Below are 24,884 nucleotides of genomic sequence, written 5' to 3' on the forward strand. Positions count from 1 at the left end.
TCCCAGCCTGGCCTTCCCAAGGCTGCAGGGCGCCCACTCCTGTGCCGTCATGGAGGGTCACCCTGTCAGCCAGGGATGCCCACGGAGCCCAAAAGGCCTGAAACCAGAGCAGCTTTTCCCGGAATCTGCAGGGAAGCTGGGCGCAGGTGTACCCCTCCCAGCTCCCCCGGATGAAGCACTGAGTCAGGAAGAACAGGCTGGCATTTGCAGGCACTCTGGCTCACAGAAGGCATACCGATGGGTCACTACACCCATCCGCTGGTTCCCATTTTTTAATTTTTATCATTTGTGTTTTAGATAAAGAAACTTAAACTCGGGAGGGTGAAGGGACTTACTTAAGGTTCATGACAATAACTGTGGAAGCTCGAGGTCAAACCCAAATTTAATGATGTTAAAGTGCATGTTAATTTAAGAAATGTTCTCAGGAAGAATCTTGCTTGCATTTACTATTATGTGGTTTTAAAATAAGTGTGCTTGCCCTAACCTGTTTTGCTCAGTGGATAGGGCATCAGCCTGAGGACTCAAGGGTCCCAGTTTCGATTCTGGTCCAGGGCATGTACCTTTGTTGCGGGCACATCCCCAGAATGGGGTGTGGAGGAGGCAACTGATGGATGTTTGTCTCTCATTGATATTTCTAACTCTCTATTCCTATCCCTTCCTCTCTGTGAAAAATCAAGATATATTAAAAAAAATATATATATGTGTGCTTGAGAATATCTTTCATGAGTTATAACCTAAAGGATGCTTTATCATCATCACCACTCTCAAACTGCCTATTCAGAACCCCCTTCAGTTCTCAGAAAAATGTTTAAACATTCTTTAATGCATTGTAGAAACCTTATGCCATCTAAAATGCTGTCGCATGTTACTTTCTCAGAGCCCCAGAAGTATCGTTAATTACCAGGTATCTGCCTCAATTCAACCATCATTCTTTTTTCATGGACCATTTTTTATTGTTACTATTATTAGCCATGATTATTTTTTAAAATCTTAATTGTTGAAAGCATTACATATGTCCTCCTTTCCCCCCATGGACTCCTTCTACAAGCCCCCCTTCCCCCACCCCAGGCCTTCACCACCCTATTGTCTCTGTCCATGGGTTAAGCATATACGCATGCAAGTCTTTGGTTGATCTCTTCCCACTCACCCAACCTCTCATGGACCATTTTAATGTCTCTGAATGAGTGAGGGAGGCTTAGATTTCCCAAAGGTTTCACTTGATAATTACGTCTCCATAAGCCTCTCTGATTGACTTCATGATCTGGCTCTTTACTGACCTTGCTACCTATTCTTACCCATATTCCTTCCTCACTGACTTAACCTCTGCTGAATCTGAGAACTCTCCTCAGATGTGACTCAGGTAGACCACCTTCACTTGTGTACCCTGCACAGCACCTTCTTCAATCCTGTCATTGAAAAGATGATCAGCAGGCATTAATTTGCAGACTCTGATCTACCTCGTTCTAACCTGCAACCATATCACACAGCCACTCAGATATTATAGATACTGGAAAGATTAGGAAACAATTACTTGGCATACAATGTGAGTAATACGTTTCCTCCCCTCTCAATTGAACATTAAGACCATTTTATACGTTTTAGGTTTTGAGATGTTTATAGCATAAAGTCCATTACTGACAGAGTAATGAAGGAAATGTTCCACAAGTTAATATATAGTTGAGAAAAGAGGGCATTCATATTAGATTTATTTAATTTAGGGCCTTAATAGTTAGTGATTATGTGTACCTTTATATTTTGGCAAGTACACACGATTCATGTCTTTTATAAATTGAGAAAATAATGTTTTACAATCAAGGAAAGGCCTAAGCCATCAGCGAGAGTGTTTATTTTTATTTTGGCAAGTACTCATGATGTCTTAAATAAATTCAGAAAATGAATAATATCTTAAAATCAAGGAAAGGCCTAAGGCATCAGAGAGACTTTCTTTTTCTTTTTCTCGTGTGTGTGTGTGTGTGTGTGTGTGTGTGTGTGTTTTCAGTAGCATGATGGATAATGGTTGCCAGCAAGAAGTGTGGCCAGGTTATCCAAGGTGACAACTGTCTCTACTCCCCAGGGGCCAGAGAGCTTCTGAAGCTTCCTTGTTGTCCAGAACTGCTTCATGGATTCACTGTACAGGCTAGCCTTCCCTGAAGCAGTCAGCGTGTAAAAACTTGTCTTCAGTGCTCCTTGTTAGCAGGCAGCTTCAGTTGGAAAAAGTAATTTCATTTTCATATTTGCTCCTTCATTTCACACAATCAACAGACCATCAACCTCCTATCATATGCCAAGAACCGTGTTTGGTTTTGGGGATGATAAAACAAGATATGGTTCCTTCTTGCACTTGAAGAGATTATAAACTAGTGATAAAGGAAGATGCACCAATAACTCAATAAAGAATAATGGTCTGACTTTATTTGTATTATTGGAATTTTATAAATACATTCATAGACACTATGTTCTGCAACTTTTAAGGGAAATGATGTAAAACAAAACCAATTTTACCATATAGGTTAATAAGACAAGAGTTAACTTCCTGTGGACATTATAAAAAATCTAGGGACCCATTGCAGGAAGATTCCTGCAAGTGGCCACCGTGGCGGCCGCGGCTGCCCGCCCCACCCCGCCCACCGCCGCCGCCACTGCCCGCCCCGCCTGCGCTTTCCCTCTGGCAGCCGCCTTACTTTCTGATTTCCCTCCTTCTTCCTTCTATGTTGTCTTCAGTCTTCACTCCCCTCCCTCAGCATATGCAAATTAACCTCCATCTTTGTTGGGTTAATTTGCATGCTCGTTCTGATTGGCTGTGGGCATAGCGAAGGTACAGTCAATTAGCATTTTTCTCTTTTATAAGTGTAGATGATGTTGAATTTGAGGGCTTGTGGTACTACATAATTAAAAATTGAAATACACCTTTAAGAAAGGTCTAAAGATATGAGAAACCCACATTAATGTATAAGTTATTTAGAGAGTTAACACTGAAGATTTGCATTCTGAAAGCAGCTTTGAACCTTAGATTGCAGATGAACTTTGTTTTAGTTGCTCATAAAATTTATGCAGAGGTATTGTCTAACAGGGGTTAGTAACTTGGAGAGGGGAGTCCTGCAAAGTAAGATCCTACCTTGGTGGCAGGTCCATTTTTTCTGTTCTTCAGGTTATAGTCTCAAACAGGAGCTACAGGATGGGATGACTAAAACAATTTACTTCCTGTGGGTACCCATAACCCTATAATTGGCATATGCAGGGCTTTCTAAGTCGTTTCCATCATCACTTTCACCACCAGAGTTCAGTGAAACCTTTCAATTAGTCAGGGCCCCTGGAAATGATGCAGAAAAGTACTGTAGCTTAGAAAATAATACTTACAGTTTACTATGAACTTATTGCTTAAAATATTGTATGCTATTTAATATTCATGATCACTCTATGAAATTGATATTGATAAATTTCAGGTGTATTAAAAATAAGTCTCTGTGTCAGATTTGTGGTATTCTTAGATCTATGTCTTATGTTTTTTGGTTCATCTTGGCATCAGACATAGGGCAGTTCAACATGAGGCCCTTGCCCTAAACAGCTCCCAATGCTAAGAACTGGCAATTTACTACTTTGTTTGCAATGACTGGTCAGAAAGAATCATCAAGGTAAACTTTGTGGATTTTCTTTGACTAACTAGACTCCTTTCAACATTGAAATTCTAGACTTTAGCGACAAGAATAGACCTGGGGTGTGGGAGATGTGAGAGACCTGTAAGTGGAAGTATCTGAGTATTGGCCCGCCACCTAGGATTAATAATAATTTCATTGACTTGGATGATGGTGTCCATCATTTTCTCCAGTAATTGTATGGTACATTAAGAATAGTAGTTTATATCTAGTAATTCATCTGCAAGTCTTGATTTTTGAAGCTACAGGACACTTCAACTGACAGGTGGGATTGCTGGGATTTAGTTTTTCTAAAGCAAAACATTTGAAAGTCTATATTGACTCTAGGAAGGACCTTTACTTCAAAATCCTTACAGCTTAGGGTCCTTCTGACCTTGAGGAAAGGGAAAATGAAGATACTGTGGTTGCACGACTTCAGAAGCAAAGCCCGAAGTTCTGTGCTTTAGAGGTGGTGGAGGCTTCCTGAGTGCAGGAGTCTTGGAGTTGGATGGCTGAGGAGCCTTTGGAGAAGCTGGAGGAAGGTCTGTTTCCGGTGTGTGTGAGGTGGTGGGGACCTCTCTCCTTTTTTGTTTTAAAACTCATCTTCTCAGATACATCATCAAGTCCTCTCCTTATTAAACTACTAATTCTCTTAGCAGAATTTTCGGCCTTACAATACAGGTTTTTTGCTTTTGTTTATTAATTTTAGGCAATACCTGACAGAACCTTTAACTTTAAAATTTTAGTGATGACTTCTTGCTAGGATGCTTAGGAGGAGGGAAATTTTGGTTCAGATTTTGCTTCAAATACTGATCTCGTGTAGCCTTCAGTTAAAATTATCTTCCAAAGATTTAAATAAACTCTCAGGTAAATATTCAGTCCTGTGCCTCTTACAGAAGGGCTTGAGGAGAAAGTCAAATGTAAATAGGATATTCTGATTATTTCTGAGTTTTTTCCTAAAATCTATAGCACTTTGGCTTAGGCTTTTAAGTCAGAGGCAGGGCTGTTTGTGGATGGAGTGGATTAACTGCTGCCCTGGCCTCCTTGGGTTGCACAAGTTGCCCCCTCCCCCACTTCTCCGCAGTACCCTCTGGATCTTTTGGCACCAAAGAGGCAGGAGGGGTCACCTTTGGGGGCTCCCCTGCCTTCCTTTCCAAGCGGGAAAGGGAGACACGAAGGGAGGCCCTGATGAGATGGATGCCACAGTACAGAGGTGCCTGGGCTCCCCACAGGACCCTCCCCCCGCCACCCTATCCTATCCCAACCCCACTGGGCTTCTCCGTAGCCGCCCCTTCATGGGCTCACTCTCCTCTAGGATCCTTGGAGATATAGCTCCCATGACTGTGACCATGCTCCACCCATTGCTGGTTCTGGTCACACAGAGGAAAGGAAAACTGAAGGCGATCCAGAGTGGGCCTCAGCAATTCCGATGGACCTTCTCCCTGCACCCATTTCCTCAGGCCTGCACCTCCTGCCTGGACCCAGCACCTTCCCATTCAGCTCTCTTCATCCTTGCCTGCACTCCCATCTGAGGATCCAAACTGCTCAAGCAGCTCCCAGCTCCAACTCTGTGCCCCACGTGGTAGGTGCCCAGGTGCTGGACCCACAGGTAGGGGTGCTTTGCTCCAGGCACCTAGTCAACAGCAGCGGCAAGTGGGCTATTGCCCAGGCTGAGGTGGTGCTGAATATGGGGCTGAGTGTGCCCAACGCGGGTGGTAGCCAGAGGAAGCCCGCCACCCCCACCCCACCCCAGCCACCATCAGGTAAATGTGTACATGTGTGTAAATGCTTTGGAAGTAAAAACTTTCTAGGGGTGGTTTAAGAAATTCCAAAAGCACATAAGGAAATATGAGAGGTGGATTTGAATCCTGCTGTACTGTCAAGGGAAGTTATTCTGACATTCTCAAGATATGTTATGGTGGATGCAAAAGACAATAGGCAGGCTCAGTTATGGTAAAGATTGACTTTTGGCAGGAAAGATTCTAGCCTGGGACATGACTACCTGCCATAAACTGCTTTTAGTTAAGTTTTTGGGTGTGTTTTTGTTTTGTTTTGTTCTTGTTTTATAGCAAAGTTGGAGATTTATTGAAGAACAAGTACAGACTACCACGTGGGGAGGGAGGAGGATCCCTGAACTGACTCCCACGTGGGGAGGGGGAAGAGTCCCCACTTTTAGTTAAGTTTTCATTTCAGACCATCCTTTGTGGTTACTTTAGGTCAGCGTGGCTCAGATGGTTAAACTTTGTCCCATGCACCAGGAGGTGAGGAGAGCAAATGGCCCGATTGGAATTCGATCCCAGTAGGAGGGCAGGTAGTAGGCAGCCTCTCTCTCTCTCTCTCTCTCTCTCTGAAATCAATAAAATAATAAAGAATCAAGCATCTTTATAAAAACCAAAAATAAAACCCTCTAAACAGTTGGATAACTACCAGGGAGTTGCTGGAGATATAGGGTAAAGAAAAATGTGTGAGCAGTAACTGCCCAAGACTTCCATCCTTGGAACTTCATTTCAGGAAACGTACTGGTGGGGCCACTTCTCCATTCACTTGTCCTGCCTCAGGCTCTGTGGCCCCCACTGAGGGTCCTGTGTGTGCTCCTCGGCTCCCTGCAGCTCAGCCCAGCACCAAACCTACCTACTTCCTTCTGTGTCCAACACAGATCCTTGGCTGCATGAGGCCAAGTGAATGTACTGGTTCTTCCACTCGTGTAAAAGGAGTCATTACTAAATCACATTAAATCTGTGAGATTTAAATGCCTGAGTGAATAAAAGAAATTCTGAGTGAACAAGATTTAATAATTGACCTAAATGACCACAGATAAATGCTGGTGGCTTAGCAATATGAGATGCAGAATGGTGCCAACCGCACACAGGACAATAGCACAGCGTCTCCCAGTGGAGCAGTGGGACTGGGAAGCAGCCCAGCACGTTTTGTGGCAGGAGAGAGCAGGGGAAATACAGAATTTATATTTATCTGTTTTCTAGGAGGGCTTTTGCTGGAGAAAGCAGCCTTTGGCTAAGGGATACATTTAGACCTCTCAATGCCACATACAAGCAAAACATGGCACAGAAGCTACATGACAAGGACTGTCTGATGAGGATGAGATTTTCAATACGAATGAAGGGTAAATGGGGACAATTTGGGTTCTTATCTAAAATGGTTAGGTAGGGTTCTAGGCAGAGTGAAAGGGCCTCCAGTTCCTCTGTGGTTAGTTTGCTGATGCTGTTCTCTTGGTGCCTGCCTGAGTTACCGCTCAAAGTTCCTTACTGAGAATGAAAACAAGTGTTTCTCTCTGTGTTGACCAGTGAGCCAGCAAATATATAGTGTGTTTAAGGCACAGCCTGGGAATGGAGATCAGTGAGATGAGGGGAATCCAGGAGGTGAGGAGAAACAAATGGGATAGTCCTGAGACTCATTTCTTGTCCCCTTTCAGTAGCTCAGCAGATAGCTAGCTCAGCAGGTACCAGTGAGTAATGGAAAAATAGAGTCCCCTTTTCTGATGAGATCATTTCGTTCATCAAGCAGCTCCCATGCTGGTGGTTTAGGTGTTCCCTGCCTTACCATCCCTATAAGTGTGATGCATTCCATTCAGGCTCCCTCTCTACAGGAGCTCTCGCCATGGGACCCATGGTCCAACTAAGTCTTGCCTAATCCCCTTCTATGGATGCTTGGGGATTGAGTAAACTCTGTTATTGTTGTTTTACTTTTTTTTTTTTTTTTAATTTGAGACAGGGGAAAGGAGAGGGAGAGAGAGAAACATAGCTATGAGAGCAAAACATGATCATATGCCCCCTACCGGGGATCAAGCCTGCAACCCAGGCATGTTTCCTGACCAGGAATCAAACCAACAACCTTTTGGTGCATGGGAAGATACACAGTCACAGAGCTACACCAGACAGGCCTCTGTTGTTATTCTTATTGGAATTTTCCCCCCCCAAAAAAAACAACAAAACACTATATTAACACATTTGTTATCCTCTTTACATGCTGGGTTGAAGGAATTTTGTGCCCACAAAAATCTATAGGTTGTTAATGTGGCTAATATTATACAGAGGAAGACTTGGAGCCTGGAGTCAAGTCCACAACTATTACAAGGGCACGATTTGTTAATATACAAGCTCACAAGGTCTGAAGTCTGTCTCACTGAACCCCTGTATCACGGTGTATTAGGCCTCAGTTCCTCCTCATATGAACCTGTCCACATATATGCATGGATTTGCTTGTATATGCATAGATTCTGGAAAGATACACAAAGACTGGTGATGTTGGGTGTTTTGGGTGAAGGAATTAGATGGCTGTTAAGACAGAAGGGGAAGAATGATTTGTGTACTTTTTATGTTTATACTAGAAGCCCAATGCACTAAATTCGTGTGAGGGGCTTGGCCTTTGCAGCCACTGTGGCTTGCCTAGGCCTCTGCAGCTGCAGCAGCTTGCCTGAGTCCTCACAGCCCCGGCTTCATCCTATAGGTTGTTTGGCTTTCCAGTCTAATTAGAATATTATGCTTTTATTATTATAGATTCCTTTTCTAAAAATTGTGGTAAAAGGCACATACCATAAAATTTACCATCTTAACCTTTAAAAAATATTTTTATTGATTTCAGAGAGGAATGGAGAGAGCGAGAGCGAGCGAGCGAGCGAGAGAGAGAGAGAGAGAGAGAGAGAGAGAAAACATCAATGAGAAAGATGAGAAAAAGTCCTGATCAGCTGCCTCCTGCACACCTCCTACAGGGGATTGAGCCTGCAACCTGGGATGTGCCCTGACGGTAACAAAAGGTATTTGTTACAAAGCTGGAGCATATTCTGGGAAAATGGCCAAGAGACTTCAGAAACAAAAGTATCTAACATAGATTCTTTTGTTGTTATATTGCAGTCATTCCTACAAGCCCTGGCCGGCTTGGCTCAGTGGATAGAGCATTGGCGTGCGGACAGAAGGGTCCCAGGTTTGATTCCAGCCAAGGGCACATTCCTGGGTTGTGGGCTCGAAACTCAGTGTGGGGTGTGCAGGAAGCAGCTGATCAATGATTCTCTCCCATCATTGATGTTTCTATCTCTCTCTTCTTCTTTTCAAAAAATCAATAAAGAAATATATTTTTAAAAAGTCTGCAAATTTTAGCAGAGTATGAAATGTAAATATATAAAACTGTATGGGGGTTCAAGGTGTTTTCTAGGGTTCATTTTATTATCACTCATGTAATATATGAGCCTGATGCTCAACTTAATTAAGCAAAAGCACCATAAATAAAATGAAAAGTAACTTTCTAGACCAGAAGAAAATATGTGCTTTATACCTGGAAGAAAAAAAATACCATACAATAAAAAGTATGCCCTAGCCAGTATTGTTCACTGGTTAGCTCCACCGTTGGCCTGTGGACTGAAGGGTCCTGGGTTCAATTCCGGTCAAGGGCACATGCCTGAGTTGTGGGCTCCATTCCCCGTAGGGGGCATGCAGGAGGCAGCTGACCAATGTTTATGTCATCATTGATGTTTCAATCTCTCCCTCTCCCTTCCTCTCTGAAATCAGTAAAAATATCTATCTCTGTATATAAAAGCCTAAGTAATCAAATGAATGAACCACTGAATGAAGGGTCCACTGGTCACTATGACACGCACTGACTACCAGGGGGAAGATGCTCAATGCAGGAGCTGCCCTCTAGTGGTCAGTGCACTCCCACAGCAGGAGGGCCGCTCAGCTGACCATCCCATCCTGGTGGCCCAGCAACCTGGAAGCAGCCACTCACTCCCTCAGTAGTCCTGCAGGTCCTGTCTCCAGAGAACGGGCCAGGCATCAATTGACCTGCGCCACAGGGATGATATCAACAGTGCAGCTGGCCTCCTGGAAGTCGACCCTGGGCACTGCAGCTGCTTCCCCTCCCGAGAGGCTCTTCAAGGAAGAAAGTATATAAAAGCAGCCTCAGATGGCTCCCAATAACTGGCACAAACATGAGCGGGAAGGATCTGGATCCCAGGCCAGGAAGGTAGTCCCAGGACCTGCCAGGAGTGATAATTGAGTCCCATCGCCCTCAGCTCCCCTTGGGAGGGGTGCCAGACACAGGCCTCACGGCTGGTGAGCACCACTGCAGTGACGCGAGCCTTTTCAATCGCGATAGCTACTGACTGTACAAGAGATCCTGTCAGGCCCAGTGGGGCCGGGATGAGCAGGAACAGCACACAGGAGAGGCAGGTGGCGTTGGACTCCCCCTTTCGGCCCAATCTCCACAGGCCACACAGAGGGACCCAACTCATACACGAATTAGTGCACCAGGCCTCTAGTCTCTCTCTCTCTCTCTCTCTCTCTCTCTCTCTCTCTCTCTCTCTCTCTCTCCATATATATATATATAAGGCTAATATGCAAAGTGTCCCCTCAGGAGTTCGACCAAGAGAAAAAGAGTTAATGGCTCCCTATGATGTGCGCTGACCACCAAGGGGCAGCTTGGATCAAATGAAGGCCCTGGCTGGCAGCCAGGGAAGGGAGGCCCCTTCAGCAGCTGCTAGGGACGCTACCTGTGCACTAATTTCAATTACTGAGCCTCTAGTATAAAAAATAAAAGTATGTTTACAAATTAATATTAAAAGGCAAATACCCATAACAGCAGTGGGGAGGCATCAGTCTAGCAGCATGCACATTTTCCGCTAGTGCATCTCTGAGGCTCATTCACTTCCAGGCTCCTCAGAGGTGCAGACCATGCTGGCTGCTACAGGCCTGTGGTACCTGTTGCTTGGCAACCATTGTTTCCAGCAGTCACCTAGCAACAGGGAGGAAAGGAGTTGGAGCTTCCAGGTGGTCCAGAGTGCGGCCCCAGCAATTCGGATGGGCCTTATTCCTCCCTGCACAGGCCTGCCACACCCGCCCAGTCCCTGGAGCTTCAACTTGAACGGGGGCGGGAGGGGGGGAAGGGGGGCACGGGGGCGCGGAGGGCAGGCCATCCAATCAGCCCTGGCCCCGCCCCAAATCCTGGTGGACCCATCAGGGGTTCTGCTCCAGACCTCTTGGCACCTGGGCACCTCGAGGAGGCTGAGGCAAAGACCTAGATGAGGAGGCGGCAGGGAAAGCAGTAACGGAGGTAGCAGCCTCCACCTCCTTCCCACCCCCACCAGGACCTAACTGGACCCTGAGCGCCTGGGGCCATAAGGGGTACCTGGCTCAGACCCACGTGGTGTGTGGTGTACACTGACCCTGAAGGAGAAGTGGAGGAGGAGGAGGACGGCCACGCAGAGGAGACCCTGGATTCTGAGGACGCTGAGGAAGAGGAGGGGGAGAGGTCCAGGAGGACTCCCATTATCCGGAGGAGAGGGAAGAGGAGGACGCGGCCAGTGACTGCAGGGAAAGCAGCTTCAGGAGGCTCAGCACCTACAGCAGCTCTCCAGGTGCCCACCCCGCCCCTGGCTGCGGGCTCCCTCCCCACCTCCCTGCCCTCGCCCCTCGGGCTCCCAAACCCTAACCCTAACCCTAACCCTAACCTCCACTTCCCCCCACAGAGGGCAAATGCCAGGGCACATCAAGTGACACACACACACACCCCCCAAAACAGCCCACCTAGATTTACCAACGGAAAGAGGCGCATAGGCAATGGAGATTGCTTTGTGGCAGTTTGCAGGCCACATACTGGCTCGCTCTTTCTCTGCCCCCAACCCTCCCATTTTCCTCTTCAAAATTTGCCCAGTGCAGTGTCTCCTGAGGCAGGATCAAAACTTTGGCACATGGATCCACTGCATTCATTTTTTCTCCCCTTGTGTTGGATTGTTTTTCTTTTTTTGGAATGAAAGAAGCCTCTTGATTTGCAGACCTCTCTATATTTCTAATGTGGTTTCTTTTAGAATTTTATTATGTATCTGTTCTTTAAAAGGAACTTGAGGATTTAGACAGGTTGTCTCCCTCCCTCCCTGCTCGCTTGCGCTGTCTCTCTCTCTCTCTCTCTCTCTCTCTCTCTCTCTCTCTCTCTCTCTCTCTCTCTCTCTGTCATACACACACACACACATATACTCTACTCTTTGTACCCCTAGCTGTGTAATTTTTGTTTTTCTAGAGACTGATCCTCATATCCTCTTGGTTTTTCAAGCCTATAAAACAGAAATCTCAAGCAAAATCTATTTACTTCAAACCATTAATCTATGCAGCCTTTCTGATAAATGCATAAAAGAGCTTTGTTGTTGTTTAGAATTCAATGCTTTCTCCTGAGTTTTATGAGACCGTTGACCAAAATTTACTAATTATAAATATAAATGTATAGGGCTTAAAGGTATGGATGTAAAATTGATATTAACTTCAACGGGAAATGTTTTCCTTAATGTCCTTTAACTTTAAAGAAGACATCTTTTAGGAAGTACATCTATTAAAGGAAAAACATTCCAGGTGGAAATAAGGCAACAGGATGGCTGCATGCCTTTCAATTACATTGGGAAATTGTCTAAAAGGCCCACCCCAGGACTCCTTTCATCTGGGGGTGGGGGAGGAATGAACTTTTGATTAATGCTCTATTTACTATTTTTTAAAAATATATTTTATTGATTTTTTTTTTATAGAGAGGAAGGGAGAGGGATAGAGAGTTAGAAACATCAATGAGAGAGAAACATCAACCAGCTGCCTCCTGCACACCTCCTACTGGGGATATGCCTGCAACCAAGGTACATGCCCTTGACTGGAATCGAACCTGGGACCTCTCAGTCCGCAGGCCTACGCTGTATCCATTGAGCCAAACCAGTCAGGGCCTCTATTTACTATTGATCCGGCGGCAAACTTTGTGCACTTACATGTTAACTTGTAAATTTTTGTTCAGCACAGATGCAAATGTGTGTGTGTGTGTGTGTGTGTGTGTGTGTGTGTCGGTAGAAAATATATTTGCAAAAGTTACAGTTATATTGCAATATTGAATATTACTTTATTTTTCTCTAAGTTAATCAAATTTCAGAATGCCACCCCAACTAACTGTATAAATCTCTGTTCCTCAGATGATACTAGAATCAGTTTTGTAAAGGTTAAGTACATCTTTGACATATATGCAATCTGTCAAATTTGAATGAGTCATGTTTTTTAAATTTTTATTAATTTTTAAAATCATTACTCGCTTACTCGCTATTTTTTCACATTGACAGTAGAAAGGAGGTGGGGAGGGAAGAGAGAGAGAGAGAGAGAGAGAGAGAGAGAGAGAGAGAGAGAGAGAAACGTCAATGTGAGAGAGACGCATTGACTCATTGCCTCCCATATGTGCCCAATGAGAGCTGGGATCAAACCTGCAATCCAGGTACCTGCTCTTGACTGGAAATTAAAACTAAGACCCTTCAATGTGAGGGCCTACATTCTAACCATTGAGCCATGCTGGCCAGGGCTGAATGAGTCACGTTTTTAGCTTCTTAAAAATGGTACTCTGATGTCTCATTTTGAAAAAAAAAAAAAAAAAAAAACACACACACACAAATCCAAAGCTCAGCAATTCTTGCATTGCTTTTTCCTCTCAAAGTTCAAGCGAAGTTAAACTGGATATAATTATTTAATGCACAGCTTTTATAATCAGAACAGAACAGTAATTGTTGCTTTTCAAAAAATAATTCAGGCCAAGAAGCTCCCAGGAGGTGAGTTGAGAGAGACTAGAGATGGGTGGCTGGGACCTAGCATCCCTTCTTATCACTCAGCAATTTGCTCAGTATATTGAATGACTCCTGCTCAGGTTCTCCACAGGGTCCTGCTTCAGGTTCATTACACAATCCTGAACTTCCGCATTATTGGGATTGGCACAGACACGCTGCCCACCTTTGGTGATGAAGCTGGGGAATAAAGGGGAGAAAGATTACACATTGAGGAGGGTTCTGCAAATAAAGATGGGGAGCCGCATCCTCCTGGCCCTTCAGATTCTCCATTCAGCCCAGCTTGTTCCTTTCTCTGCTGCAGGAACTCAGGGTGTCTCCTCTCTGAGACGCTCCCTCAGCCTGTGAGACTTCCTTAGTGACTCATGGGAGTTTCCTGGTGCAGACCTGCTCCTGCTCTTTCCTTCCTTTCCTAACTTCCATATTCAATGGGAACGTCTCATATCTGATGCTCTGCAGTATAAAAATGAGGACACAAGCCTCCCTTGATCTTGAAGGATCCAGAGGATGTAACTTTTATGGGCATCCATCCATCATCAGGGCCCTCCTCCCAAGATATGGCTGGTATGCTTGGCACTTACATGACACCAGGCTGGGAGCACCCACTGGTCGTTATAAAGTAACTTTTCATGAATACGCATCGGATTTTTCGTGAGGTATAGGACGGGCAGCAGTCAGCAGGACGCTGAAAGCCTGTAGTAAGAGAAAAGGCATTTTAAGGACTATTTCCTTTCCTCCTTCCCTCCAAAGTACTGGGGAGGGTGAGAAGGCACAGGGCTCAAAGGGCTTGTTTTCCTCCTCTACAGCATTTGCCGGCATGTCCTTGCTTCACACTTCCCCAGGTTGCGTTGTGTCGGAGGGCACCGAGGCCAAGGACACAACAGGGCCAGGACCATTTCTCCCAGAAGTGGCAGGGTTTGATGCTTGCAGGAGGCATCAGAGAGCACCCTTTCCCCTAGGTGAGCCTTCTCCAGGACAGGCAGGAGGAAGAGAGGTCATCTATGGAGGAGGGACCCATGGCCCAATCTGATCTTCCCTGTAGGTGTTCACCATCTTCAGCACCCTTTCTCTTTCCCCGTGTCCTAAACAAGGTGAATGAAGCCACTGAGCAGATCTGTACCCTCCAGCTGCTTTTAAATATATGCCACAACTAAACATTTACCTTCTTTAAAAAAACACAAGTATTTTCATTGATTTTTAGAAGGAGAGGAAGGAAGAGGGATAGAGAGATAGCAACATCGATAAGAGAGAGGCTGCACAGCCCCTACTGGGGATTGAGGCCGAAACCTGGGCATGTGCCCTGACCGAGAATTGAACCAGTGACCTATTGGTTCCTGGGTCAACACTCAACCACTGGTTACACTGGCCAGGCTCATTTACCTTGAGAGTGTATTATGGGTTTCAACTGATGCATCACCATTCTTGATTCTATTTGGGAGAAACAGACAAGAAGGAAAGAAATCACTGGGAGGCAGCAGTGTCTCAGTATCTCCACCTATCCCATTTCTCAGCCTAACCCGCTCCCGCAGACTAGGAATCAACCCTGTGACCCTTCTGTCTGAGGGCAGATGCTCTAACCAGTGAGAAAAACAGCCAGGGCTATATTACCTTTGTAAAACCTGAAAGAGTCTGCATTCCAAAATATATCTAGACCAGTGGTTCTCAACCTTTTTTTTGGCCATGCCACACCTAAGCATCTCTAAAATCCTGATGACCCACTGGGACATATAATTCTTATCATTCAAAAATCGAACTCCTATTCACATGGAGGAAGCCTAAAAGGCCATTAACTTAGTCTAAACAAGCTTCCAGAGAACATGGCATCCATGAAAGAAAAAAAAATAAAAGAATGAAAGGACAGTTGAGGAACAAATCACTAAAAAATTGTTTAAAAATATAATATGAAGTGATATGAAAAAATAGCAAATAAAGTTTCAAAACATAATAGAGTACTGAAATGCATAAATATGTCACAATATATATTTATATACTGTATATGAGGTCCCTAGACCAAAAGAAATGCAAAAAATTCACTGTTAATAAGTCATTCTCAAATTGTCCCCCTTAAAAATCAAATTGCCCCCCTGTGGGGTGTGTGTCCCACGTTGGGAACCACTGATCTAGACCCAATGTTTTGGGTAAGGGACTGTAGACCTGTATTATGCTAATTAGGTAAACACAACTAAACTTTTAGCTCATTTCTTATATAGTTACCCATGAATTATACTTAATGAGGCATATGATATGTTGCTTGATATGATGTGTGTGGAGCTTGAAAATAAAGTCTTAAGTGGCCTGGTTTCCCTGTAACAGCTTCCTAACTAGCTCATATCCTAACGTCTCTACTTATTGTCTCTGTGATCTTGAGCAAGTTATCAAAGGCTTCTGTGCCTTAGTTTTCTCATTTATAAAGTGAGAATAATAACTATTGAATATGCAAAACTATGTAAGTTGCTGATAGTTTATTCCTCAGGGTTATTAGGATAATTCAATGTATTAATATCTATAAGACAATTAGAGCAGTGCCTGCTTGTACATAGACAGTGCTAGATCTTTGTTTTTTTTTTTTAAATAAATAGAATGATTAGGTGGACTTAGGTGAGTCACTTGGCCAGCTTGTCCCATTTCTTCTTCAAAATGATAGTTTCACACTACATGGTATATAATAGTTCTAACGTAGGGTTCTATGCTTCTTTCTCCAGATTTATAATTTTAGTACAGTTCTTTTGATCTTGTACATATAGTTCTATATCAGCTAAGAGAAAGTATCAAATAATTCTGGCCATGAAATGGGAGAAAATTGTTTCCCCAAGTGGGACAAGTCTTCTGTATATGGTTTCTCCCATGGACCAAAAGCTGCAGAAAAAGGTCTAAACCTACTGCTACTGCTTTTAAACAAGTGCCAAATTCACCTTATGTTGCAGGAGAGTGTCCCACTGTGTTTCCTCCCTAACTGTAAGTTACTGTTCAATTGTCCCCAGTGAGAAGGCTCATTGAACTCACCAGCATCCAAGGATTCATGGGCCAGGGATCCATGGGCAGGGGATCCAAGGGTAGCAACAAGGATGAGGACAGAGAGAGCAGCTGCAGGGACCTTCATCTCCCCAATGTGCAGACAGCGCTGGCCTGAGGATCCTGGGCTCTTTGTTTCCCCTCCTTGTATTTATAAGAGGAGGATCAGGAAGTCACAGGGCAGAAGAATGCTCTTCTTTGGCTATACAATCAGCAACATGATATTTCTAAAAAAGGGAACAAGCCTGGGAATGCAACAAGAAGTTGGGGGAATAATGATTTGCGGCTTTCCCGACAGCCCAATGGATATAGGCAAGTGTGTCAAAATTGGTGACCAGGACCTTAGCCAAGACAGGAATGGAGACCGTGTGGAAAGAGCTCTCACATCCTATGTGGATTATGAAAATCCTATAGGAAGAATGTTAACAATTTACTGAGCTCTATCTATGTCTAAAACAGCTTCTCCCCTTAACTTCCCATCCTCTCTGTAAAGGAACTACTTTCTTTTTACTTTCTCTTTGTAAAGGTCATGTATGTATATACTAGAGTGCAACCTTTACTTTTTCTCAACTCTTTTTTTGCAAAAGAATACCTAGTTGACTTTTTCTTTACAGTCAACAAGAGTGACCATATTTTATTAAACATCCTTCCTTAGGAGATTTAATTATTCTTCTAAATCAGAGTTTTTTCCCTCAGGAATTAACTGCTTTCAAGTGCACAAAGAGCCTATTATCAGGGGTGATCCTAGAAGGAATGCTGTAATGTGTAAACCTGGTTGTGGGACTCCTCACATAGAATCTTTACCCTGGACTCCTCTCTTTGTTTCATGTCCCACATCCAATCCATTAACAAATATGTTGGCTTTTCTTTGAAAAATATGTCCAGCATCTTATTATTCCTTACCATCTCCACTCTCTCCTCCTGGTCCAAGCCATCCTTGTCTCTCATTGAGATTCTGTCCTTGCCCCTCTTTAGTTCATTCTGCACATTGCAACCATAGTGAGTTTCTTAAAGAAGAAGTTAGATCAATTCAATCCTGTTTGAAACCCTCCAATGACTTTTTAAAAAATATATGTTTTTATTGATTTCAGAGAGGAAAGGAAAGGTAGTGAGAGATAGAAACATCAATGATGAAAGAGAATAATTGATTGGCTGCCTCCTGCATACCCCCCCTCCCCCAAAACCCCACCCCGCTCTCCAGGATTGAGCCTGAAACCCAGGCATGTGCCCTGATGGGGAATCGAACCATGACTTCCTGGTTCATAGGTCAACACTCCGCCACTGAGCCACGATGGCTGGATCTCCAATGGCTTTTTAATTCCATTCAGTGTAAAGCCCGATTCTTACACTAAATTACAAGCCCCTGTGTGATCTGATCCCTATTTGCTCTCTATTAAAAGCTCCTATGTGATCTGGCCCCTATTGGCTCTCTGTTTTCATGTCCTACTACTCCCCCTCACTCACTCTGCTTAAGTTATGCAGGCTGACCCAGATTTCTGTCCCTCTGCTTGGACCACTCTTCCCTCAAATATCTCTATTACTTTACCCCTAACCTCCTCTAACGTTATCTTTTCAGTAAGTCTTTCTGGGACCTCTAAAATTATAATCTCCCCCTGCCCAAATTTCTTTGTTTTTTTCCTGTGTACTTAACACTTAACATACTACACGTATTACTTCTAAATCTTTTAATATTTGTATCTTCTAGAACATACACTCCATGAGAGCAGGGATTTTTGCATCTTTGTTTACTGTGATTTCCCTGGTGACTAGCATATGGTACGGTCTTAGTCTAGGTTCCCCTGAAAGAAGAGCATGAGCACTAGATAAACTGGGGAGTATTCCTAGGAGCAGGAGTGAGGGACTCAACCAGTTGTGGAGATTAGTGCTTGATTCTATTGAGATTTTTGAAGAGCCTTATGAATGCATCTCAGAATATTTTGCCTGTGGAAACAAAGGGGAAGCATTTATCTCTTGGTTTTCATCTGTATGGCATTTAGAAATGTGGCCACTTTGACCCTCTCCCTTCTCATCAAGCAGTGGGGTCTATATTCTCTTCTTTTGAAACAGAGAGGGCTAGTGACTATTGTTCACTCATGTGACAGCTGAGGCTAGGTTGGGAAAAGCCATGGAGCTTCAACCTTCACCACTGGAATAGTCACTCACTCTTGGGACTCTGAGCTACCATGTCAGAAGACTGACTAGCTTGAGACTGCCATGCTGTGAGGAAGCCCAAATTACATGCAGGTATTCTGATAAGACAGTCCCACATGAGCGTAACCTTTAGAAAAAGGTCATCCCAGCCTAGGTTCTAGGCAGAGGAGTGAGGAAGCCTCTAGAACTGTAGTACTGCTTGATATAACAAATATTGGCCACATGTGTTAATGAGCACTTTAAATGGGGCTAGTCTAACTCTTGAAACAAATGAAAAAATAGAAAGCCTCATTAAAGAAATAGAAAGTGAGAAGTAGAAGATATAAAGAAGAACTAAATGGAAATCATAGAAAATATAATAACCAAAATAAAAAGCTCAATGCTTGGGGACAGAGAAAATAGAAACAGAACAATAGAAATAACCCAGTATGAATAACAGAAAATAGACACTCCCAAAAAAGAACAACCAGATAGATGATTTGTAAATTTTCCCCATTCCACTGGTTGCCTTGTCACTCTGTTGACTGTGCCCTTTGAGGTACAAAGATTTAAGTTTGATGTAGTCTCGTGTGTTTATTTTTGCTTCAGTTGTCTGTGCTCTTGGTGTCATGTCTATTTTTATTTCTTACAACTGAATGTGAATCTACAATTAATTCAAAATAAAAAGTATACTTAAAATAGAAAAAAAATAAATGGGGCTAATCTAAATGAAGATACTCTGAAAGCACAAACTACATCCTGGGTTTCAAAGATTTAGTACTTCTCCCAACCCCCCCAAAAACTGTTAACATGTCTCTTTTTTTATATTGAATACATGCAGAAATGATAATATTTTGGATATATTGTGTTAGAGGAAATATATTTTTAAAATTAATTTTATTTGTTTCTTTTTAGTTTTTTAATGTGGCTATGAGGAAATTCAAAATTACATATATGACTGCATTATATTTATATTGGACAGCACTGTTCTAGGTGATTCCCCATCCATTTGGAGTCACTCCTTGTCACCTGTGTTTTCCCAGGTGAGACCCCAGACATCATGGAGCAGAGACAGGCCATCCCTACTGTTCCCTGTATGGATTTCTGACTCATAGAATTTGTGAGTAGAATAAAATAGTTGTTATTTTATACCATTAAGTTTTGGGTGGTTGGTTACACAGCAATAGATGATGGGAACAACCCTTCATTGGCCAGTGGTGGATCACAGGTATAATTTCCTCACACTTCTGCTTTGCTCATGCATGAGTGTTGTGTTCTTGCAGGTGTTCCACATCACAGGATCAGAGAAGCCCCAGGCAGGAAGTTAGAGTTTTGAAGTACAGGCTGAAGCAGGACACCTGCATGAAGCTTATGTAAATCTAAAAAAGTGATGACGGAGCATGTGGCTGAGGTAAGGGGTAGGGTCAAAAGATATGAATGATACAGTCCATCCCTCCAATATGTTTGGGGACAGAGAAAATATGTTTGCTTCCCCTCCAATATGTTTGTGCATTTGTTTTGTCAAATCCATTAGAAAGCCTCCTTCAGATGTTTTTATTAGTTCTTTCAGGTTAAGTGGAACCCTATACTAGTGCATCATCATTGTCCCCATCCTTCCCAGGAACCAGCAGAGCCTAATCCAATTTAATCCAGCAAACCCTAGTGTTGCAAGGATGGGAACCACAAATAGATCAAGGGGAATCATGGAGAGAGGGGCCAATCCTACATTTATTCCTTGGTTCCTATATGTCCTAGTTACTGGGGACATGGCATCATCTATCGGCTTTTAGTTTAGTGCATATACTGCGTTGTGGAGCGTCTCAATCCTGAAGTTTGTTGTCCTCTTAACTAAATTATTAATACCACATCATTTTATTGGTCTGGCTGCTTCTGGGTGATTAAGTACATAATAATACCAGTGGATCCCATATGCCCACTGACTCATATCATTTGCTATAAAATGGAACATTTTGCCTGAGGCAGTGTTGTGCAAATACCATACTATCTGTAAATCTTACCAGCTGGAAAAGGCACTGAGGTTGGATTGTTCTCTCTTCCAAGGGTCCAAGTTACTCAACATGTCTCTCCTTGATGGTAGGTGCCATTTTGAGAGTTGACATCTCTGCTGTTGGAAGGTTAGACATTCAGTAGTGGCAATAGTTCAGTTGGCCTTGATGAGAGAAATCCCATGCTGTTGGGACCATGTGTAGCCTCCATCCTTGTCACCGAAGTGTCTCTGTGCACAGGCTCATTGCATTTAGCACTGTTGTGGCTGAGGGGCGAGGCTGGCTGACAGGAGAAGTCACAGATTTTCTTGTTTGCTGTAATGCCCTCCACTTTAGTCATGAGTGCTTATTCAGTACTTCCAGGTTGCACATGCCCAAGTATTGAGCGATTCCTGTAGGCTTTCAATATCTCAGCATCAGAGAATCTCTGATACAGGAAAAGAGGGGTATGCATGATGGCCAAAGTAAAGTGCCGTCAGATGATATCTACATGGGGCTGGACAAAGTCTGTGCAGAACTTGCTGAGGTGACGGCCAGAGTAAGAGATGGGGCTGATAGAATGGAAGTGGTGTACAGAGGTATCTGACACAGCACTGAATACTTGCTTGTTCAGTGAAAGAAAAAATGAAGGAACAAATGTCTGATTTCACAATATGCTTTCTGCCATTTATTGACTTCCCCAATGTAGAAAACATTTTGTAAGTGTTTTTTGTGTACTTCCTGAGTCTTTATACCTCCCTCCCACCACCCTCACTGGTGACTTAAGAATCAGATCAGCTTTATTTGTTACTTAGGTCGGCATAAACTTGGGGCCCTGTGGGCATCATCTCTCAGGTGAAGTGTTTACTGTATGAGGTGCTTACTATAATTATTTCATAATAGTGCCTAGAACATCCCATAGTTTCTTCCCTTACAGAAATACCAAATATCCTGTCATCTCTGTCTGTAAATGCTACTCTTACCACATCCTGTGATGTGTGCTTGCATAACATGTTTGTCTAGTATAAGCTGAGCTACTCTACTATTTCAGGGGAAGAGGAGGGCAAGGGTCAGTATATCTGAACTAAAATATTCCTTCATGGGGTCATCCCCCTTCTTTCTCAGTCCTGCAATTAGTCTATATGGAAATTTTCTGCTGTTACTTCAACCTTCCCTCTCCCTCCTTTCTTATCAGTCCATTTGTCATGTGTTTGTATCCTGGGCAGGTCATGAAATCTTAGAATAGCTGTTCCATTTATAGGTCTTTTCTGAGGAAAGAGCCCTGACATTGCGAATCTTCCCTGCAAACTTCCTTGAGTTTCCAAAGGAAACCATCTCAGGTGCCTGACTTCATCTGAGAGATGCATGGTGACTAAAGAAAGTCCTTTGAGCTCTGTTTGTTGTCCTCGACAAAGTAGAAGTAACGTTTTGGTTCTCTCTTAAACCAGCTGCACGACCTGTTGCAAAGGGCTATCTGGTGCATGCAATCTTTCCACACTTTCCCGGCCACAAAAGAGTGGCTTTGGGGCTGGAACCAGTTACTTTTCGGTGCATGGGATAATACCCACCAACTGAGCCTCACAGGCCAGGGCCTATAGGTGAGTGTTTCATGGCTACTCTTTACACCTACACACCATGCATAAGGTTGACATTCTGGGATTGCTGTTCCTGGTGATTGACAAGAGGTATCATTTGCTTAACACATCCCAACTTTCAAAGCACCGGGATTGCTACTACTTTGAGACCCAGGCAGGAGGGGACTCTGACCTAGACCTCATGCTCTGGAGGACTCTTCATATCACAAACACATACGAAACCAATTTATCAGGGAACACGAAAGCACCTATGTCTCTTGGGATGTGGTACTCAGGGCTGGCCCATATGACCTGTAACTCTAAACATTCACTCTTGTGACAAACACAGTTCATGCCTCAAGGGGAAATGCTTCTCTACCTCTCCTGCCCTCTGGTTATGCAATATTAAGTATTCATTTCACTTTTAAATTTGTTACCTCATTTATCAGTGTTTTTATTCAAAAAAAATTTTTTTATTGATATCAGAGAGGAAGGGAGAGGGAGAGAGAGATAGAAACATCAATGATGAGAGAGAATCATTGATCAGCTGCCTCCTGTACACCCCACACTGGGGATTGAGCCCAAGCCTGGGCATGTGCCGTGAATGGGAATCTACCTGGTGACCTCCTGGTCCATGAGTCAACATTCAACCACTGAGCAACTCTGGCCAGGCAACCACTGTAATTATTTTTTAAGTGTACAGTTCATTGATATTAAGTACATTCATATATTGTATAATCATCACCTTCATCCATCACAGAACTTTTTTCATCTTGCAAACTAAAACACTGTACCCATTAAACATAACTCCCCATTCCCCACTCCTCCCAGCCATTAGAAATACCATTTTACTTTCTGTCTCCATGAAATTGACTATTCTAGGTACCTCATATATAAGTGGAATCATACAGTATTTATCTTTTGGTGACTGACTTATTTCACTTAGCATAATGTCCTCAGCGTTGTCCATTTTGTAGCATATGTCATAATTCTTTTACTTTTTAAGATTGAATAATATTTCATTGTATATATATGTCTTTTTTACGTATCCATTCATCTGTTGATGGACACTTCGGTTGCTTCCACATTTGAGCTATTGTCAGTAAGGCTGCTATGAACAGGAATGTACAAATATTTCTTTGAGATCCTGTTTTCAAAAGTGGAATTGCTGGATCACATGGTAAATCTATTTTTAATTTTCATACTGCTTTACGCAGCAGCTGTATACCATTTTATATTTTCATGAACAGTGCACAAGAGTTCCAATTTCTCCACATCCTTGCCAACACTTGTTATTTTGGTAATAGCTATAGTAATGGGCATGAGGTGGTATTTCATTGTGATTTTGTTTTCAGCAACTGTGTTTTTTTTTAGTTTTATATTGTGGGGTTTCAAGTAAGTTTGTTTGTAAAGAAAATATGCTTTTATTAAAAAGAATAATTTAAACCCCAAAGAGCAGGAACTTTTGAGCTAGCATAGATTGTTTTTAGTCCTGAAATCCACCACTTATGATGCTATGGGAACATTTGAATAATATAATTAAGCTTTTAAAGTTATACCTGATTATTGAAAGGAATATGTAATGTAAATGATCTAAGTGAGTGAAATCTTCCTTGTGTCCATATTCAAGGAAGTTTATTGAGTTTATACTCTATGACAGGCACTTTCTGGGCCCTGTGGTTACAGAGACAGACAAGAAAAGCAAGATCCCTGCTCTTTAGATGCTGAACATATAGTGGGGCAGACAGACAAGGTAGTAGAAGATGGAGTTAAAAGCTAGGAAGAAAATAAACCATATATACACACTAATAAAAGAGAAACATGCAAATTGACTGCAACTTCGCGATGCCCACCAGCCAATCAGGAGTGAGTGTGCAAATTAACCCAACAAAAATGGTGGTGGCCCTGCCCCTCAGCCGTTCCAGGCCTCTGGGCAGCACTCATGCAGGTGCAGAGCAGCCAGGGCGGGGTGGGACGCCTGCTATGAGGGGGAGAGTGGGGGGTAGAGGGAGCTACAGGAGCAGTGCTCCAGCCAGAGTGAAGACAGAAGGCAGGGTCTAGAGCGAAGGCCTGGGTCCTGGGTGCCGGAGGAAATCCGGTGCCAGCATCCAGGGAAAGGAAGGCCTATTGCATGAATCTTTGTGCAACGGGCCTCTAGTATAATATGATAGAGAATGCCTGAAGGTTGGGTGGAAGTTGCATAATAAGCTGGATAGGGGAGCCCATTGGGAGGGGGTATCATTTCATCTAGAACCTGCTTGTTGAGAAGGAGCCAGACTCACACAGATTAGGGGGAAATGTATCTGGATAGAGGAAACAGCAAGGGCAAAGACCTGGAGGTGGGAATGGGCTTGATATATTTAAGGAACAGACAGAAGAGTGGGCTCCTAGAGAGAAAGAAGTGAGGGTGAGAGTGATAGAGATGAGGTCCATTGTCCAGGTTCTTCGGTTCTGGTGACTTAACACTGCATCGCATTTCACAGCCATCTCATTCACATGGGTTCTGCAGGAAGTGACAAAGCAAGCTAATATGGCTCATATTTCAGTGGACCTGGGTAGCTACATCCTTGAGAGTAGGTGGGTGGATGTAATAAGAACACTTATCAGTTGGTTTAAGGGAAAACAGGCAAGAAAAGACCATGGATTCCTTCCCCCTTAGACTTCACTCTCCCTCCCCTAGGAGAGGGCCTGAACTGCCTTCTTTCTCTCAACAAATTGAGAGCATACTTAGGGAGAGAAATTGACACTTAGATGGATGCCTCTGGTGACTGTCTTTCTCCTCTCTACAGACTGTGGGCTACTGTGTGTGTACAGGAGGGGGAGAGTGGCGGTCAGTGGCCTTTGTCTCCTTGGCTAACAGTACATCGGATGTGAGGATGCAGGAGACACACATGGGCAAGAGGATGGAAGAAGCTGACTCGTACCATTGTTTGGGTCTTTCAAAGCTACTGAGAACACTGAGTCATCTGTCTTT

General features: G+C 43.4%; 3 protein-coding genes across 6 annotated transcripts in view; 1 reads left to right on the forward strand and 2 right to left on the reverse strand.

Annotated features, from left to right (window-relative positions):
- Window positions 1-17,171, reverse strand: part of LOC129147400 (C-C motif chemokine 15-like) — an 83,543-nt gene extending 66,372 nt beyond the window's left edge. The window contains exon 1 of the mRNA XM_054709369.1: window positions 17,125-17,171. Within this exon, the coding sequence (XP_054565344.1) occupies window positions 17,125-17,156 (32 nt within the window). The 5' untranslated portion in view covers window positions 17,157-17,171. The remainder of the gene's footprint in view (window positions 1-17,124) is intronic.
- Window positions 1-24,884, forward strand: part of LOC129147399 (leucine-rich repeat-containing protein 37B-like) — an 83,385-nt gene that overhangs the window by 543 nt on the left and 57,958 nt on the right. For 2 of the 4 annotated variants that reach the window (XM_054709365.1, XM_054709368.1), the window contains exons 2-3: window positions 19,395-19,471; window positions 19,635-19,762. In XM_054709365.1, coding sequence (XP_054565340.1) covers window positions 19,752-19,762 — 11 coding nt within the window. In that variant the 5' untranslated portion in view covers window positions 19,395-19,471; window positions 19,635-19,751. Of the gene's footprint in view, window positions 1-5,025; window positions 5,215-10,725; window positions 10,996-19,394; window positions 19,472-19,634; window positions 19,763-24,884 lie in introns of those variants that run through there. The other 2 variants (XM_054709367.1, XM_054709366.1) reach the window with 2 other exon arrangements.
- On the reverse strand, window positions 13,097-16,389 carry LOC114229605 (C-C motif chemokine 15-like). The gene is made up of 4 exons (XM_028138705.2): window positions 16,213-16,389; window positions 14,590-14,637; window positions 13,791-13,902; window positions 13,097-13,389 (listed from the first exon to the last, which is right to left on the reverse strand). The coding sequence occupies exons 1-4, from the start codon at window positions 16,307-16,309 to the stop codon at window positions 13,266-13,268; spliced, it is 381 nt and encodes a 126-aa protein (XP_027994506.2). The 5' UTR covers window positions 16,310-16,389; the 3' UTR covers window positions 13,097-13,265.

Source organism: Eptesicus fuscus, chromosome 20 (genome assembly GCF_027574615.1).
Source record: "Eptesicus fuscus isolate TK198812 chromosome 20, DD_ASM_mEF_20220401, whole genome shotgun sequence".
In the NCBI taxonomy this organism is placed as follows: Eukaryota; Metazoa; Chordata; class Mammalia; order Chiroptera; family Vespertilionidae; genus Eptesicus; species Eptesicus fuscus.

Bases quoted from the DNA above. Each gene is read 5' to 3' on its own strand.
- LOC114229605 (XM_028138705.2), bottom strand. From the start codon at position 16,309: ATGAAGGTCCCTGCAGCTGCTCTCTCTGTCCTCATCCTTGTTGCTACC. The intron at 13,903-14,589 runs GTAAATGAGCCT...CTCTTACTACAG, and splicing joins ACCCATAATACACTCTCAAG to GCTTTCAGCGTCCTGCTGAC. The intron at 13,390-13,790 runs GTAAGTGCCAAG...TTTATTCCCCAG, and splicing joins TGCTCCCAGCCTGGTGTCAT to CTTCATCACCAAAGGTGGGC.